General features: G+C 36.1%; 1 protein-coding gene across 9 annotated transcripts in view; it reads right to left on the bottom strand.

Moving 5' to 3' along the window:
* The window catches only part of LOC104639538 (thymocyte selection-associated high mobility group box protein TOX), a 314,557-nt gene that overhangs the window by 7,329 nt on the left and 289,643 nt on the right, over positions 1-17,585 (bottom strand). For 3 of the 9 annotated variants that reach the window (XM_075744033.1, XM_075744035.1, XM_075744034.1), the window contains 15 exons: positions 15,963-16,016; positions 15,317-15,446; positions 14,362-14,433; positions 13,432-13,540; positions 10,811-10,987; positions 9,831-9,910; positions 8,337-8,427; positions 8,170-8,233; positions 7,999-8,050; positions 6,846-6,966; positions 6,428-6,559; positions 4,598-4,640; positions 3,963-4,126; positions 1,878-1,986; positions 444-502 (listed from right to left, as the gene is read on the bottom strand). In XM_075744033.1, coding sequence (XP_075600148.1) covers positions 444-502; positions 1,878-1,986; positions 3,963-4,126; positions 4,598-4,640; positions 6,428-6,559; positions 6,846-6,966; positions 7,999-8,050; positions 8,170-8,233; positions 8,337-8,427; positions 9,831-9,910; positions 10,811-10,987; positions 13,432-13,540; positions 14,362-14,433; positions 15,317-15,446; positions 15,963-16,016 — 1,457 coding nt within the window. Of the gene's footprint in view, positions 1-27; positions 242-443; positions 503-1,588; positions 1,754-1,877; positions 1,987-3,962; positions 4,127-4,597; positions 4,641-6,427; positions 6,560-6,845; positions 6,967-7,998; positions 8,051-8,169; positions 8,234-8,336; positions 8,428-9,830; positions 9,911-10,810; positions 10,988-13,431; positions 13,541-14,361; positions 14,434-15,316; positions 15,447-15,962; positions 16,017-16,118; positions 16,167-16,549; positions 16,622-17,585 lie in introns of those variants that run through there. The other 6 variants (XM_075744036.1, XM_075744039.1, XM_075744042.1 and 3 more) reach the window with 6 other exon arrangements.

Raw genomic sequence — 17,585 nt, 5'->3', positions numbered from 1 at the left:
TGCAGTCAAAGTGATCTAAAACTTAACAAATTCATGTACTTAAGTTATTTAATTACAGGAAATATATATTTAACTCAATTTCTGTAATAGGTGACTTGCAAAGGTGACAGTCCAAAAGCGAAACAGAAGAAGCCTTTACATATGAATACTGAAATTCTCTCAAACAGTAAAAAGGAATTGAGCATGAAGTGAAAACAAGAATCTTGCATTTGGCAGCAGATTAGGGCCACTCCTTTCATGACTGTAAGGAAACCAGAACTTAGGAATTCCAGAAATATCCCATTTAATGCTGTCTTCATTTTGCTCTCCATGAAGATATTCATGGGATTCAATCTTAGCTACTTTTCAGAGTCTTATGCTATTTTGTCCACAAAACATTATCTGGTCTTACAACCTGCATTTACACTGCAGGTTATAGTAAATACCTCTGCAATAATACTTACCCTGGGATGTAGTGAAAACAGAAGACCCATTGCAAGTGACTGCTATTCCAGTAATTGCCCTGTTTAATACAAGTAAGCTTATAGGTGATTTCATAAGTTTTGAAACTTAACCACCACACTGTAAATTGACTACAGCTGAAATTTCTTATTTGATCTCTGTATGAGCTAAGACATTCAAGGAGATTAAAATCACTACAGTGGTATGTTATATGCCTATAGACAAAAATATATCTTGATATAATATATGAAACACCAGTACAGGTTCACCATATTGTTCTGCAAGAACTTTATCCTGATCAGAAAGGACATGCCCGTGTGAGAGGATAAAGAGTTTTACATTCAGTTTTCCCAATTTGCGATTAGCTACAAAAAGAGTCTGGAACCTGCCTACAAGCAGATACTGAATACCTCCGGTGCCAGGAATCAGAACTTGCTTGTCTTTTCTCCTCAAATTTGTCATTGGTAACGTCACTATAGTCTAGAAGTTTAGAGATATAGCTTATGTCAAGGAGTTAGTTGTTAGGAAGTAGAGAGCATTCTGCACAGCCAAAATTCTGTTACACAGACCTCCTCCTATATGTTTCTCAGCAGTCTTCAGGGAAGGGAAAAAAAAAAAAAAAAAAAAGTCAGAAGCTGAAATTCAGGTCTGTTTTCAGGATCAGGATTTCCCTAACCCCAACAATCTGGTACCAGAGGCCCTTTCTCACTACAAATATTACCTTGTTTTCTGGACAAGAAAACCTTTTTTCTAGATTGGGTTACAGTCACCAAGAAGGTAGTGGCACTCCAGCTAGCAAGAAATCCTGCTACTAGTCCAGCCACTAGGACAAGAGAAAAATCTGTTCTTTAAAATATAGCTGCTGTTGTTCATTGTTAGGCATTTTCAAAGTTCACCTGAAATGCCCCTGCTGACTCATGGCTCCGTAGGAATCCATCAGAACAGTAGTTTGGTACCTGAAAACTTAAAGCAGGAGACTTGGCAAACTGCTCATACAGCAGCAGCTTCAGGTGTACAGTAGTTGAATTCAAGTGGTTTAACCTTTCAGATCAAATGGGATGAAAAAGTTAGGTCCTCCTGGGATTATAAATAAATAAATAGAAGTATTTATTTGGCTGCTGCTCTCACAGTTTTAGAGAAGGGTAATCAATGTCTGCTTCAGGTACCAAAATGACAATGAACTTAACTCTAGACCTGTATAAGGAACAACAACCAAAAAAAAAAATAAATCAAAATCAAGCTGACAAATACCTTTTCTGGATTGAGAAGCCATCCCATACTCAAACTCATCTTGTGTTATGAAATCAATGAGCTGTCTCACGAAGAAAAGTATTTACTTTAAACCCTAACCCATAATGTAGATTGACACGCAGACACCCCCACCCCCAAAATAAATGGAACAATTTTGATTGTGAAAAGAAAAGAATAGTACCTACTCTTTGTGAATTTTGTATTGCTCATCTAATTTTAGTTTGGCAATATTGTTCCAGGCAAGCGTTATACTTTCTTCTGTCAAATCTTCAAATGATTCTTCATTTGGAGAAACTGCAATAGAATGCCACAATAAAGCTTCATCACAAATAGAACATAAAAAGATTTCAAGTAACTAGGTAGCTAAAGTTGCAAACATAAATAAGAGTACAGAAGTCATGCAGAGCTCCAGAAATAAGAATTTTTGGCTAATGCAGAGAGCGACAAGATCAGTAACTTTTTTCCAAACCTCTTCCCGAATACATAGGCTTACAGTCAAGAAAATTATGTTAGTCCCAAACCCAGGGCTTTTAAACTGGAGACTTTACAGAATATGTTTCCAAAATTGAAAAAATAAAACCCCAAAGCAAAAACTTTTCTGCAGAGATGTTTTGGTGTTCCACTGAGATGTCAAGAGCTTTCCAAATGAAAAAGTACCAGGAAAGCCATCTACTGCTACAATACATCATGTGCTTTTATTATTCTATGCATTCTGTTAGGAATGTCACACTTCATTTCACTGCACTGCTGCAAAAGTTAAGAGATAAAAAAACGCAACAAAATTGAGACAATTAGATGTCAATTACTATAAAAAGGCCAAACCCAACAGGAACTGTTGATCTGTGAGTTACTGACTTAGGCAGCACACCACCATATCTATTTAACACATATGAACATTATTATCACCATATACAACTTTCAAAGCCATCCTTGCCATTTGGATGCTACAGGTTGCCATGCTAAGTAGCACCCATCTTCATTTTCCTGCTTAAAATTGAAAGCCATCAAAACATAAGTGAATTGAAGAACACCAACTGAGAAAAACCTTTCCATGTGATACTTGGGCTGAAGATTTAGTAGACCACTATACATACAATGAGGACCATAGTGTCTTAGTTTCAGAAAAATGGTCATTGAACAGAAGCCTGTGATGGCATTACATATCATAGAATCATAAAATACCAGGTTGGAAGGGACCTCAAGGATCATCTGGTCCAACCTTTCTTGGCAAAAGCAGACTAGACAAGATGGCTCAACACTCCGTCCAGCCGAATCTTAAAAATGTGCAATGTTGTGGAATCCATCACTTCCCTGGGGACATTATTCCAATGGCTGATTGTTCTCATTGTGAAAAGTTTTCCTCTTGTGTCCAATCGGAATCTCCCCAGAAGTACCTTGCACCCATTACCCCATGTCTTTTCCATGTGACTCCTCCTAAAAGGGAGAGACTCCATCTTCTTTGCAGATCCCCTTTAAATACTGGAACATAGTGATGAGGTCTCTCCTAAGCCTTCTTTTCTCAAGGCTGAACAAACCCAATCCTCTCAGCCTTTCCTCATATGGCAGGCTTCCCAGTCTTTTGATCATCCTGGTGGCCGTTCTCTGGATCCTCTCCAGCCTGTCCACATCTTTTTTGTATGTGTGTGTATATACATATTACACACACACGTATATACACGCACACATGTATATACATATCTATCTATATCTCCTTCTCTTGAAGAAAGTTATTCAGTTAACATTGTCCCTACAGCATGTAGGAAAAAAGTAATTTCTTTACAGATTTTCATTCAAGTCATGAAAAAGAAAAAAAAAAAATTCGGATGCTTAATTTAAGTTCTTAAGGTTTATTTAGACCAAGCCAATTGATCACCCCAAAGACATCCCTGTTGAAAACCTGAACAAATCTTTACGTCATTTAGAATGACTGCAGATATGGGCACTGAAGCTGCTGTCACATCAGCTTGATTTTGAAGTGTCATGAAAGGCCAGGGATGATAGCACTCCCACAGCTTCAAAAGCAGAGGTTAAGCAGTCCCAGAGGAGACCACTGGAACAGAAGGCAAACATGCAGGGTAATGCCTGTATTTTCAAATTTGAAACTGGTCTTGCCAGTTTTTCTTTAACAGTTAGTTCATAGATTTATTTTGAGTTGGCTTACAGGGAAAGTGGCCAAGAGAGTTGTATAATGAGATCCTGTGGGAGAAAGATACAGAACCTCTCAAAATTACATATCCATTACATCGTCAGTTTATCTGTTATATATTTACCTGGAGACTCAGTTATGGAAACACTGTGACTAGAAGTTCGAGACAAGCTTTTCAACTTTGGTATTATCCTTCGGGGATGCGGAATTGTAAACAACTGTTTTGGCGTCTGTCCAAACTCCAAGATTTGTGTCAGCAGAGCTACTTTTTCATTTGGGTCCATAATACTTTACAAAAACAAGACATTTAATTAAGCCAAGTAAGCAAGTACTTTTTTTTCCTCCCCTCCCCTGAAAGCACGGGCCTGCATGTGCAGCTACTACAGCACCACAGGCCATCACAAACTCTTACAGAACTGGTTTACCGCAGAAATGATGGACAGGCATATGATAGCTTCATAGTTTTGTTTATGTATGATGACAGTATGCTCGTCAATTAAAAAAAAGACAACAAAATTTCATGAAACCCGGACTGAAGAAATGGTCAAGCAACAATCTTTCAACACATGCTAAAAAAGACAAGCTGATGCTAGTTCTCTGCATATTTGAGAGTATAACATGGATATACACACACACACACACACACACACTCTCACGTACAGAGCACTTTTACAGCCAGTGGAGAACCTGGAGGGATACTGAGAAGTTTAGCTAAATGTTAAATGCTTTAACAAAAACATTCTGATTCTTGTTAATTACCTGTTTAAATCCACCCCTCCTTCATAAGTTAATGGGTGAAACACTGGAAAAAAAAAAAGTTTATTTGTACAATGTAGATATACAAGGCTTATTTTCTTTGTCTTGTATACCTACTATAAAAAAGTTGTGTTTTTCACTGAACTTGCTTATATTTAAGCAACTAAGCTATTTCAGCAGGCTATAGAGTTTGAAATCTTGTGTTTTAATCCTGAGTTTCTTACTTGAAAAAAAGTCTAGGATTTCTAAAAGACTCAGAGAAAGTTTCAGAAGAAATTAGTCCTTTCATAAACGAAGGATGACTTATTTAAGCTTCATTAAACACATCACCCCACTCCTCCAATAAAGAAAGAAAAAAAAAAAAACAAAAAAGAAAGCATAGTTGCATAACTGAATCTCTGATTATCTTAGGTAACAAAATGCAGCAAAGAATGATTATAAAGGTCTACCTATTCACTTGTTCATTTGTTATGAGGATAGCAGTTACACAGTGAATTACTTTGGGGCCTCTGCATACGAATACTTACTTTATATTTTGACATTAGTTCATTCATACACAGATCCCTTCTGACTCTCTTATCTAACTCAAGTGCCTGCAATTCATTACGCTAATAAAAATCCACATTGCAGCAGAAGCACAATGTTCATAAAAAGTGCTCTCATTTGAGAGATAAAAATATAGGTGCCATAATTTAAATGCCAGTTTGCCATATTCAAAGCCTCTGGCACATTGGCTGTGTGATTGGATGCCAAACCCTGCAAACCTAAAATATAGCCAATTGTGATTTAAGGAAGCATATTAAAAAACCCCAACAACAACAAAACCCAGAAAAAAAACCACAACAAAAAAACCACCAACAAGCAAATCACATTATCTTACCCTGGAAGTACAAAGCACTGACTACTCAAGTGAAGAGTCGCTTTTTCCTCCTCACTTGTTGTAGGAAGGTTTTCTTTTTAAACTTACTCTGTCTTGTTAAGTGCAAACTATCTCAACATTGTCTGTTACTTGCAAACCTTCAAAAGGATCAGGGCTTCTGGAATAAATCTGATCTCTAATCTTCCTTTACCAAAAGGACATTTCCTTACTGTGTAGTAACATACATTTCTAAATATCAGACTGCTGAATAAGTTAATCATTAATATTACTATTGGGTCTAGATAAGTTAAACATATCACCATAGCAATCACTTAACACCCCCTTTTGTAAGCATTTACAATGGCTACATACATGCTCAGAATAAGACTGCAAACAATGAAACTTTCCACAGGTACAGTAAAAGGTATATATACTACTGCAGTAGTATATACATACACAAGGACAAACCTAGTCATCTGCATACTTTTTCCCTCATTCTTGCTCCTAAAGAGCTATAGCCCATTAGACCCTTCTTCCCCTTGCCAATTCTCTCAGAAGGAGGGGGAAAAATTGCATTGAAATTCTCACATTACGATTACAGTGTAGGAAAGTTAAATACGTGCTTGTGTGGAGACCCTACAGACACTCATTTTTAATTGGGAAGCACTAATTCCATACAACATTGCCACACTGTGCTGTGTGAGCAAATTAACAGCAATGCTGTACAATCTTCTTGCCTACCATCTTAAGTACACCTTCAAAGATGCAAATCACCATGAAGACAATAGAATTTACTAGATAAGACACTATTTCCAGTAACGCAGAACTGTATTTCCTTTAAGGATCAAGCATTCAAAGCATAGTTATGCATGCTCAAAACAAATCAGGCCTTACAGATATGCTGTCATTTGCCATTCCTGCCTCATTGAAGTATCCCCCTTATTTTTGCTGTTTCTATAAAGTGCTCATTTTACCATTGTGAGCTGCAACTGCTTCACTTCCCTTCTGCTTGTAGCCAAATATTATGTCAATCCATTCATGAAGATGTTCTGATACATACTGACTTTCTAAAGCCTCTTGGCTCTTCTGAAGAAAGTCATCAGGATCTAGCAAGAGAAAGATTAATTAAAAGGAGAAGATAACCCCTTCAGTATTGATATCCATCCCTGTTCCTCTTACTTCTTGAAAAAGCAAACAAACAAAAAAACCCCAACACCTCACCTCTCAAATTTACTATAAAAATTAAACATAACTATTAGTTATGTTAATGTTTTGAATGAAAAATTCCTTCAGAAGAAAACAAAATGGAAATTGTGGAAAGAAGCACCACCATCCCAGGAATCTAGGTAATGTTGAATTAATTCACAATACAAGAAGTTTGACTATTATTACCTGATGCCCAAGGGGGAAGTTCTACATCTTCAACCATCTTTCCACCCTGCCTTTTTCCCAAGTCCAACTTCAAACTGTTTATTAGAAAACTAGAATCACTTTCATAAAATTCTGGAATCAACTGGAAGGGGGGGGGGGGAACCATGAGAAAAAAAAAAGACAAGTTTTGAGATTAGCTTAGCTTTGATCACTTAAGTAGAATTCAGTTTTTACAAACTTCGATGACTTAGAGTTAGTATGTCAAGCCCCAAAGGTGGGTAGTAATTGCTCCAGGCTTTCTTCTCTGTCAGTAAAGAAGCACTGGCAACTTCCTCCCATTACCCTTTTAACTACTTTTGGGCTTCTTGACAACCTACAAGGTAATTCTCTGAGCTAAATTCAGAGTGGCATAAATATTTTTAACATGTAATGTGTGACATACGAATCCATAATATCTAAGAATATCTTCAGAACTCTCATTGCATAGCTACCTTCTCATTTTTAAGACATCAAGTAAGAGTCAAGTCAAAAATCTAGAAAAAAACTAGAATGATGGCAAAAGTTTCAGAGGTTAAGTCAATTATTCAAAGACCACCATAGCTAACCATTAACTACAGACTTTTATTTTTAAAAAAAGTATCACTCTATTAAACTCCTTTATCAAAGAAACATTATTTAACAGCATCCACTATCTCACAGTTAATCATTCTTAATATATTCTACAAGTTATGTTTTCTATAAGGCTCAAAAAACCTAAGATAAAACTTCTAGAGTTTAACCTCTCCAGATGTACTGTTGTAATACAGCCAAATCCCTACAAGATTCCAGTAGACAATACATAACACTGCATCTTTTCAGCCTTAATCCACTCCGGTAATTCCCACTTATTCCACTAACATTCACAATGATACTTCTGTTAAACTAAAAGTCAGAAAGCAGACACAGACAAGCAATCATAGAATTACAGAGAAAGAGGTTAATAATGTTGAAGGATTCATAAAATGCAATCAACAGCCTTAAAAAAAATAAATAATCCAAACAACTAAAAACCACAAACAGCAAAACAAAAATATCCAGCCAAACACACCCCACTCCCCAAAACTCTTAAATGAACAAGAGATATCTAAGAACAGAAAGCTTAGCACAGATACCAAGAAAGACCTGAATCATTTACCTCTTTGAAATCTGTTGCACCATCCAAACAGTTCTTCCAGGTTTCTGCAAGACTAGATAACACATATCAATCACACATTTGTTTAGAAAAAGTATTTTTTAAAGCTTTGCACTCCCTTGATGCAAATTTGAAAACAAACCTAACCTAGCTATAGACAAAATGTAAACAAACCTGTTGAACATTCTGTCAGCGTGATCAAACTTTCCATTCTGCAGACAGAGCATGTATTCTGGAGCTAAGGAGAAAGGAAAAAAAAAAAAAAAATCATCAGCTTGCTCCAAACCTTGTCCACTTTGGAGACAACTGTCTGCTCAGAGAGCATGTAAAAGCTGTCTTACCAACTCTAACAAGATAAAACAAAACATAACCCGGAGATGAATAATGGCTCCCATACATGAACTTAGGCTCTGGCATTTCCTGATAACGTGTCTGCAACATATGAAAAAAGAAAGAGAGGTCTGTTTAAAATCCGCACTCCTGCTTTCCTTCAATATTGAACACATACACACTATTATTTTTTTAAGACACAGATTAGGACTACCCTCTTTTTTTCCTAATGATAAAACAAACTCCGAGTTCTAATAACCATGCAGCTTTAAACAGATAAGGAAATCAATAAGGAAAAAAAGTTGTCATAATTTATCATCCAGAATCATCAGGTTTTCAGCTTTTTTGCTTCTCTCACTTTCACACTTAACTGCAATGACTCAACTTCAGAGGAGTGCAAACAAAGACTTCCTTTTTGTCTTTCACATGAAGTGTAATGAGGGTATGGAAGAACACAGTGACTTAATTCAGCCTGCAGGACTCCCTCCTGTCTTAAACTCCTATGAGTTATCCCTAAAACCTATCATAATCTAAATAAAATTACTTTTACTGCAGTAAGTATGAGGCAGCTAACAGTGTGAGGAAACTGTCAGATCTTAGAAATAAAACTTTATTTACTGTTATTGAAAGCATACTATTGATCATTTTCTTATCTTCTACAACCTTAGGAAGCTTTATGATTTTGAAATATTCAATATTTTTTGTCAATATAATGTAATTAGCCTGGCAATTTTTTTTTCTAATGCTTCATTAAGAACTAATAAAGGTTCCAAAACATTAAATATAGTTGTGTTCTGTAAATTATTTTGGAATAATTAACTCACTATAGCAGATGATTTTATACAAAGAATTAGAAGTCAAGAAACTGGGGACTTTCTAAGCCTCTAACTATGTGTTTCACTGCTTATCAAAAGAAAGTCTGTCTACTTTGAGAAATGGAAAAAGTTTGTGCACTATTATCTGCATGTGGAAATTTCAAGTTGGGACTCTGATCTCCATGGATTCAGATTTCCACCCTTTGAAGTACTCAAATTCAGCATTTTTCTTAAATGGAAGTACTTAAAATTTCTACTGCTTTGTCTTCTTTAATTCATACATGTATTTTACATTACACATTTAAATCCATTGGTCTTTAATTTTATATTTCCATATATGTTTATAGTATCTCAGCGCCTGTCATACAAATACAGTTACAATAGTTAAATGGATTTGGGGATTTTATTTTAAAACTGAAGTAAAACATCTAAAAGCATATACTTATGAAATGGTAGTAAGACAGAAGAAACAGATTCAAATCATTTTAAATTAGTACTGACAAAATCAGTACTGACAAAATCAAGCTGAAAATAAGTGTGGTATGTTTATAGGTAAGTTTGCTTCTAATAAAGTTTATAGTTAGTTTTAGATACCTACATAATTCTCAAAGCTTGCTGGCAAAGCTCCTTTTATTGCCAATATGTACAAGGTCCAAAACGTGCAGTACATAAAAGTCAAGATATACATACCAATAATCTATCCAGTCTTTCCTTATTCAGAGCACCAATTGGTTTACTAAGGTCACGGAATGTTTCAGGCTTTGTCAGATCTAAAAAAACATAGTTAGACTCTATGCATCGATTCTACTAGACAGGAATGTACTCTAATCAATATTTAAAAACAAAACAAAAAATGGCAACAGCAAACATAAAACCAACACAGAACCTCTCCAGTAATTTTCTCTGCTCCCTAACTGCAAAAGAATAAAGTCTTACTGTAAATGGCTACTCATCTTCCTCCTTTCAAGTAGACGTAACTTCCTATCTCTTGCTTAAGAGCTAGCAGCTACATATACGTGACAGCCATTTTAACTAACATCACCTAGTCAATACACGTCCTGCTACCTGAGGCACAAAAGCAGCTGGTATCTCTTCTTCCTACTCATTAACTATTCTGTCAAGTCCCAGTGAAGTTCCACCAAACCATCAGATTGGAGTGTTTGAGCAGTGCTGATGAATACCATGAGATTCCCTTACTCTAGTCCTTGTAGAGGGACACAATCCTCAAAACGACAAGCTGCAAAGACAATTTCCACAAAGACCCTTAATCATGGAGCCTTGTTAGCCTCTTCAACTTGCAATGCTAAGAACTGTAAAAGAACACCTGGATTTTATACACTTCAATGCATTCAAATTATTCCATAAAAAGCCATTGTACTGGTTCTTTTGCATCTATTAGAATTACAGAAAGCGTTCAAAATGCTCAGTACTGCAAATTTTCAAAGTGACCAAGCAGATGCTTGGTACATACTCTGCACATGAAGAGTGAACTATCTGAGAAAAAGGTGACGTATTTTTGTCCACTGAAGTCCACAGTAAGGGTAAGTGCACAAGAACACATCTAAGAACACTAACACCAGTTTCATTTTGATGTACCATGAACTTCACGCAATATAAACCCCCTCAAGACATTTCAGGTTGGACATGATGTGCTTTTTGTCTACACATACCTAATACTGAACTAGAGTAGTCTGCTATGATCCAGGGAAATACAGGATACTGGGAGAGATCATTGCAGCTTCTGTCAGCCAGATTGTTGAGATGAAGAAGATACTGGTAATTTGATATATGTCCTCGCTGCCATTGCAGCATATAACTTTCAGCTGTATGCTCTGTAATATGATTTTCTAAAATGGAAGAAAACATTAAGAGTTTTGATGTTTGGAATTCCATCCCCAAATTGTGATTAACATTACGCAAGGTACTATAAAATAATTAAGGGCATAGCTGTTTAAAAGAACAAGTCAGAATTAAGTGGTAACTTCACATTTCAATAGCTACCATATTTTATACATTTTTAAGATCTGGTCAAACAGGCCTAAATTGCATTGAAAAAAACCCCAAAAACCACACCACGCAGAAGGAATGCTGAAACCAAACATAGAAACAATAGATGGGAAAGAACTTGAGCATTTATGGAGGTACAGAAAAATATTTGCAGACCATGAACAGTGCTCTCTGCAATCAGGCACCTTTAAGATTTCAAATTTCTACAAGTAATTCTGCTAGAGTCAAGAAAAAAATTAAATATATTATCCTGCTGGACAACTAAGAATACCCACTAACAATGATTTGTGGAAAGAAGGCATTTATGTATGTAAACAGGATTCAGTTTCAGAACCACTGAAGTAGAGAGATGAAGAAAATAAAACTTGACCGCCACTCGAGAAAGTAGGAATTATGCACCTGGAGCTTGCATTTGAAGCATTAGGCAGGGGCTCAAGAAATTCAAAACTGCACTACTCTCTGCTCAATAGCTATAATACAAAGGTATGCTGCTAGACAACAAAATGATCTGGGAATATTGATTTCATTCTGTTTCTCCACTGTAAAATGAAATTAAAGGGGTTTCTTTCTTATCTTAGTCTGTCCTGTGTGTGGCAGGTTTATCAAGAGAAATGGGGGGGCCAGGGGTAGTTTTGCACATTTTTTAAGATTTATTTTTCTATTTATTGTTCCTTCCATTGATTCAGTTTACAGCACCTTTGCAAGTGCCTGAAATAGCAGGTGAAGGACTGCAACCACGCCACAATAGCAAGACACCATCCAATCGGCCTCCTCATCAAGTAATCACAGTGAAACCACATCCTTGCCATACAAAGCATTATACGGCACATTTCTGCACGCTTGTTTTACTGCATCTGTGTTACACGCTGCTCTTCCTCCCACTTAAAAGTCTTTAAATACCTTTCACCACCATTTGCTGCTGAAGGCTACAACATAAAGCTAAATAATTAGGATTTCTATGGAACATCAAATTATTCAAATATTATCACTACAGTTAATAATCTGAATTCCTTTTCTTCTAGTTAAGATATGGAGGGCCTCTATTTTAGCTCAGCATAGGCTGTAAAAACATATTCCAACCCTCCCTTCACCTTAGTACTTTAAGTTCTACATGTAGAAAGCGTTAGCACCTTCAAAGAGAGGATCTTCTGTTAGAGACAGCAACTGAAGCGCTACAAATACCTTTAGAGAAAGGGCTCACCCTTCTTTTATTTCTAAGCTCCAACAACATCATCATCTTCATTTGCACCTTGAAATTTCATCTTTGAAAGTTATCCAGAAAACAAAGTCTGAAGCAGGGTAACAGCAGGAAGTTGTTTCAAGAACAGAGAAAATCATGTCAGAATCTATTTCTTTTTCAAAAGGAAAAGTCTAGAAGACTAAAATGATTCTCAGGGGAAGCAATCATTCCCTTGTGGCCTTTCCACTTTGCTTTGTAAAGTGGGGAAAATGTCAACCGATATTTAGGCAAATTCATTAAAACAGAACTAGAGTTCTGGTACAATAACAATATAGTACAAAATTTACATAAACATTTTCAATATTGGCAATAAACATAAGTTTCAATGTTTCAGTTGTAGTAGCATTACAGAAAAACTATTAGCTTTTCCCTTTCGTTTTTCCAGCACACGCTATAGCCTTTAAGAGAGTTTCTGTTCATGATCTGCAAAAGATATGTATAATTTTCTAAGAATTAATGCATACGAGATTTTATAGAAAAGATACTTTAAATGTTTCAGAACAGTAATTTTCATCAACCACTGCTAAGACTGAGAAAAGTTCAGATATTTGTGTGTGCACTCAAAATCCATCCATTACAGGAACTGTCTCAATAGGATTTTCACTTGGACTTAACCAGGGGCCCGGGGGATCCACTCACAAGTCAGTTGATATTCTTTCAGCAAAACACACTTTAGCTGAGTGGATCTTATCTACCCTTACTTTGAAGATAAAGTATGGGGTGTTGGGGGGGAAGGTTGTGTGGTTTCTTTCTTCTGTGTTTGTTTTGTTGTGGTTTAAGTGACAGTGCATATCAAGTTGCAAACCAAAAGAATTAGCATTATTAAGGTGAAACTATCTCAGCTTTCATACGCAGCTCTTCACACACAAACAGAACATACACAACTTTGCAACATTAATTCTGAACTTGCTTACTTCTATCAAAGTTTTTTAGGGCCAGTATATCTATTTATTCTTCCCATAAATCAACAGAGCAAAACCCAGACAAGTTTCCCCTCACAAGGTACTGCTATTAATAAGTAAATAATAAATAAATACTGCAAACCTATATATGTTGCAATAAGGAAATAGAGCTCATCTCGGTCTTGATAGTTGTAGAATTTCAAGTAGATGTCAGAGCATAGATCATTTTCTGTGCAAAATACTTCAAGTCCCTTAGAATTTAAAGAGGGGAAAAAGTAAATGAGAGCAATTACTGACAAGCTGTAATATTAATGGTTTTTTAACAGAAAAAAAAGACTCTAAACTGAGTAGTAATTTTGCCCAAAGTCTAACATTTTGATCTTTCCTATTTCCAATCATAAAAGCATTCAGTTTACAGCCAACTGAGTAAATAACTTTATAGCTGTCCATAGATTGGCTCTGTCTGGATTGATTAAGCACAGGTAATATACTTTTTTGTCCTAAGTGAATGGAGTGAGGCAAAGAGTTAAATGTCTATTTCGTTCAAATGTGTTTTGAGACAAAAATTTTGTTTAAGACTGTAATTTCAGTGCAAACACTAAAAGCATACAACTGAGGTTCCACTGCAGCACTCTTATCATCCCTCAGTCATATATAGAAGGACTCATCACTCCACATTAGTCTCAATCTGAACCAGTGATCAAGCTCCCTCCATGAATCAATCCAGAGAGAAAAAATACGCCATGAGAGAGCAATTCATTCTATCCCAAGATAGGTGTTTGAGATAAATGGAATGAATTGCTCCCTGGAGGTAGTCCCTTCTCCTACACTGACTGCTTATGAAAGAAATTTTTCATCCTTGACAGAGTTCACTCATCCTGTTTTCATCTTTTTGACAACACAGGCAAGTAAGACACTTAAAAACTAGACAAGATCTTTGAGTGCTGTTCACTACTTAATCCAGAGTTTTTAAAAACATGTAGCTTTTACCTAATGAGGCACACCGTTTCAGTTGGTCAGATTAAGATACATACAAGCAAGACATTAAAAAAATAATAATATTTGAACTTACCAGTGGCATTAGGCCATGTCTTCTTTTATAGATGCGACGCACATTTTGCAGTGTTATTTGTACTACTGGTTTCTATGGGGAGCGTGGGAGGGGAAAGAAATATGAAATACAATACGAAAACAATATCCATTCGTGTCATTTTAGCAGCATAACAGTGGTGCTAAGCAGTTACGTTAAAAAGAGGAAGATTGTCTTTGCTGTTGGTTCTTGTCTGTGTAGCAAAGCAGTTTAAGAATAAAGAATAGTATTACCACCCGAGTCTGTCGCCAGTTATAACAATCATGCAAGAGAGGAGCAGAACATAAGAAACCACATTAAAAATAAAGAAGCCATTGGGCTGCTGGGCAATCTGTTTGCCAATCGTGCCACCTGGTGGTCCGACGTTGAATGGCATTTCATCAGCAGCTGTGAAACGCATTTTCACTGGACATACTTTTAGCATATTAGTTGCCTGCAAAGACTATCGCTGCTATTTCTGTGACAAAGTTCCAAAGCAGTAATCTGTCTGTGACATGCACTCAGTTTTCTTCTAGAGAAAGAAATGATCAATTTAATAGAAAACTTAGCTAAGATCTTCCAGTATAAACTAAATGTATATAAATTTATCACTAGGCAGGAGGAACAGAGTAAAATTAAGACTTTATCTTAAATGAAATGTTACAAAAAGTGATTTTTAAATATTAATAGAGAATGAGCAAAGGAAATTTTGTGCTTTGTCAGCAGGAGATCAACTTTAAGCAAGTTAGCACAGAATAAAGCCTCAGAAGTACACTGAATGCAACAGATCAGCACAGATGAAAGGAAAACTAAGGAGCTTCTGCTTATAACTGAAAACAGATACTTCTTGGAGATGTGCTCCATGTGCACTTAAGAGGAATAATTCAGAAAATGAAAACTGTCCACTAGAGGGGCAGTGTGCTCACATCATATGCAAGACCATCTATGAGGCACTTACAGGATATCCATTAAGAGGCTGGAAGTACAAGTTAGCATCAGTAACACACACATGCCCTGGATTAGTCACCAGTGGTGTCACCATTTCTGCTTTACATTCCATATGCAGCGTTTCAGAAATGCTTTGAAATCTACAAGTGAAGAAAGGGAGTAAGTTTACCTCCAGTTCTTTCTTAGGTAGAGCTACCCTTAAATTCTTTAGAAAGGTTTTAGGTTAGCTTATAACCTTGGGACATCAGAAAGGGGACTTCACTAAGCCTATTTTAGAGATGAAGAGAGTCCTTTGTTGAGACCTCTGCTTTAACAGGCACTCCAGAAAGGAAAGTTGCTACGTTCTGCACCAGTTTCAGAGCAGTAAGCCAGCTGACTTTTCAATACAAAGCTTTATTTGGCCTATGCTGATGATCAATTTGCAACAAATTCACAGATAAAGGGAACAGTCTGGAGATGAATAAGTAACACTTTCATCTTCACAACACAGAATTTCCTGTTCTCCATTCCAGATGGTTCAGAATACAAAGAAGATAACTCTCAGAATTAGAGGACTTATGCTGCCCCAAACAAGCAACTATTAAGTACTGATGCAGTAGACTAACCAACTAACAAGTTGAAAATAATTTCCCAGTAGAAAGTGATTAGAGAGATACCTGTTTTTATCAAATGAAGTTCTAGCCAAGCGTGATTGCAATATAGCGGTTATCTAATGTGGAAGAGGAAAAAAAAAAGGTTAATATGGTCTAGGATGCAAATGCAATTAGAATTTTACTATTAAACAGTGATATCAGAAATAATCACATACTTACCATGGCAGCTTGATCTCCCATCTTATCTAGACAAGAAGCCCTGTAAAGCTAAAGAACAATGAACTTTAAGTGAAATAGCAGAGAGATGTCCCCAACAGCTCTGAAGTCAATAGAAACCTGGAGGGACTTTAGTACTCTGTCACCAAGAACGCTAAAAGAGCTATGATTCCTTCTTTTTAAAGTAGAACATGTTATTCATTACTACTGTCATATTACTACTTTGTCTGTATACTACCACCCTGGATAGTAAAAGCTAATATGGGTAGCTTATGACAGCTGTCAGAACTAGATGCTGTGTTCAACTGCTACATTTTAAAAATAGATTTGCCAAGAATTTCATCTTGAGAATCAATATTTAAAGCAAGCTCTCCATTAAATATCAAAAAAAGATGCTGTGATGAAGTGTGTAGTGATATCAAATAACCACATACCTGATGCAGAGTTTGCACAACATCTCCCAATTTCCCAGCCACATCCAGTTGGAATAAGTGTTCTGTTCTACCCTAAAACCAAAAGTACATTTACTACAAATGAGTCTTAACATAAAGCTCAATGAAAAAAAAAGTTAAAACTAAAATCAAAACACTCTAAAACCTGATCAAAGTATGCTCTCAAAGGTTGCGGTATACCTGAAGCATTCCAAAGGCAGATGTTACATCTGATTTTTTTTTCCCTTTACAAATATATCTTCCCTGTGGTAAGTTCTTTGTGGCAGTATTCAGACCGTTATTTAATACAATGCAAGATAATAGGTTTGAAGTGAACAAATTAATATAGTGTAAACATCAGTAAATTTAGAACTACTACCTACTCTGCCTATTTTAATATCAGGTAACCACATGTAAATATAGAACTAGTAAATGACATGTTACATTTAAACAGCTACTGTGTATCTTTTAGACAAAAGACACCAGCCCATCAAATCTTTAAAGACTAAGCTATAAAAGTTATCATTCTCTTCTACATAAATAGTTTCTAGAGGAAAAGATCCCAAATCCAATCACAACCTGTTTTGACTAGTCATTTATAAAAGCCTCACTAACACATCACCCAGCATACGTAACATACTCATTTCTTCCTCTACAAAGGTTTCCCAGCTTTTTTAAATGTCGTTTCATAACACTTATTTCTGGTTTTGACTTAAATATGTTAAAAATACGTGCATGCATAAACTGATAGTAAGTCTTACACATAGCTCCTATTTAGCAAAGGTGGTGGGATCCCTTGATGACCCCTGAATGTAATATTAAACTGTATCAACACATTACTGTAGGGTCTTATAATTTCTCAGGCTAGACTTTAAAAAACAAACGTGATCAGTAAGACTACAAGAAGACATTGATCAGTGGATACAACTGGATTAATTTAAAACTGAAGGAAAGAAGACATGGAAATCTAGATAATCTTCAGCGTAATGCATGTGATCTGAGCTGAACTGACAGCAATCCAAGAGGAAAGCATGCTTCA

Source organism: Balearica regulorum, chromosome 2 (assembly GCF_011004875.1).
Source record: "Balearica regulorum gibbericeps isolate bBalReg1 chromosome 2, bBalReg1.pri, whole genome shotgun sequence".
Taxonomy (NCBI): Eukaryota; Metazoa; Chordata; class Aves; order Gruiformes; family Gruidae; genus Balearica; species Balearica regulorum.
The sequence above is the reverse complement of the archived record's forward strand: the minus strand, read 5'-3'. Positions and strand labels throughout refer to the sequence as shown.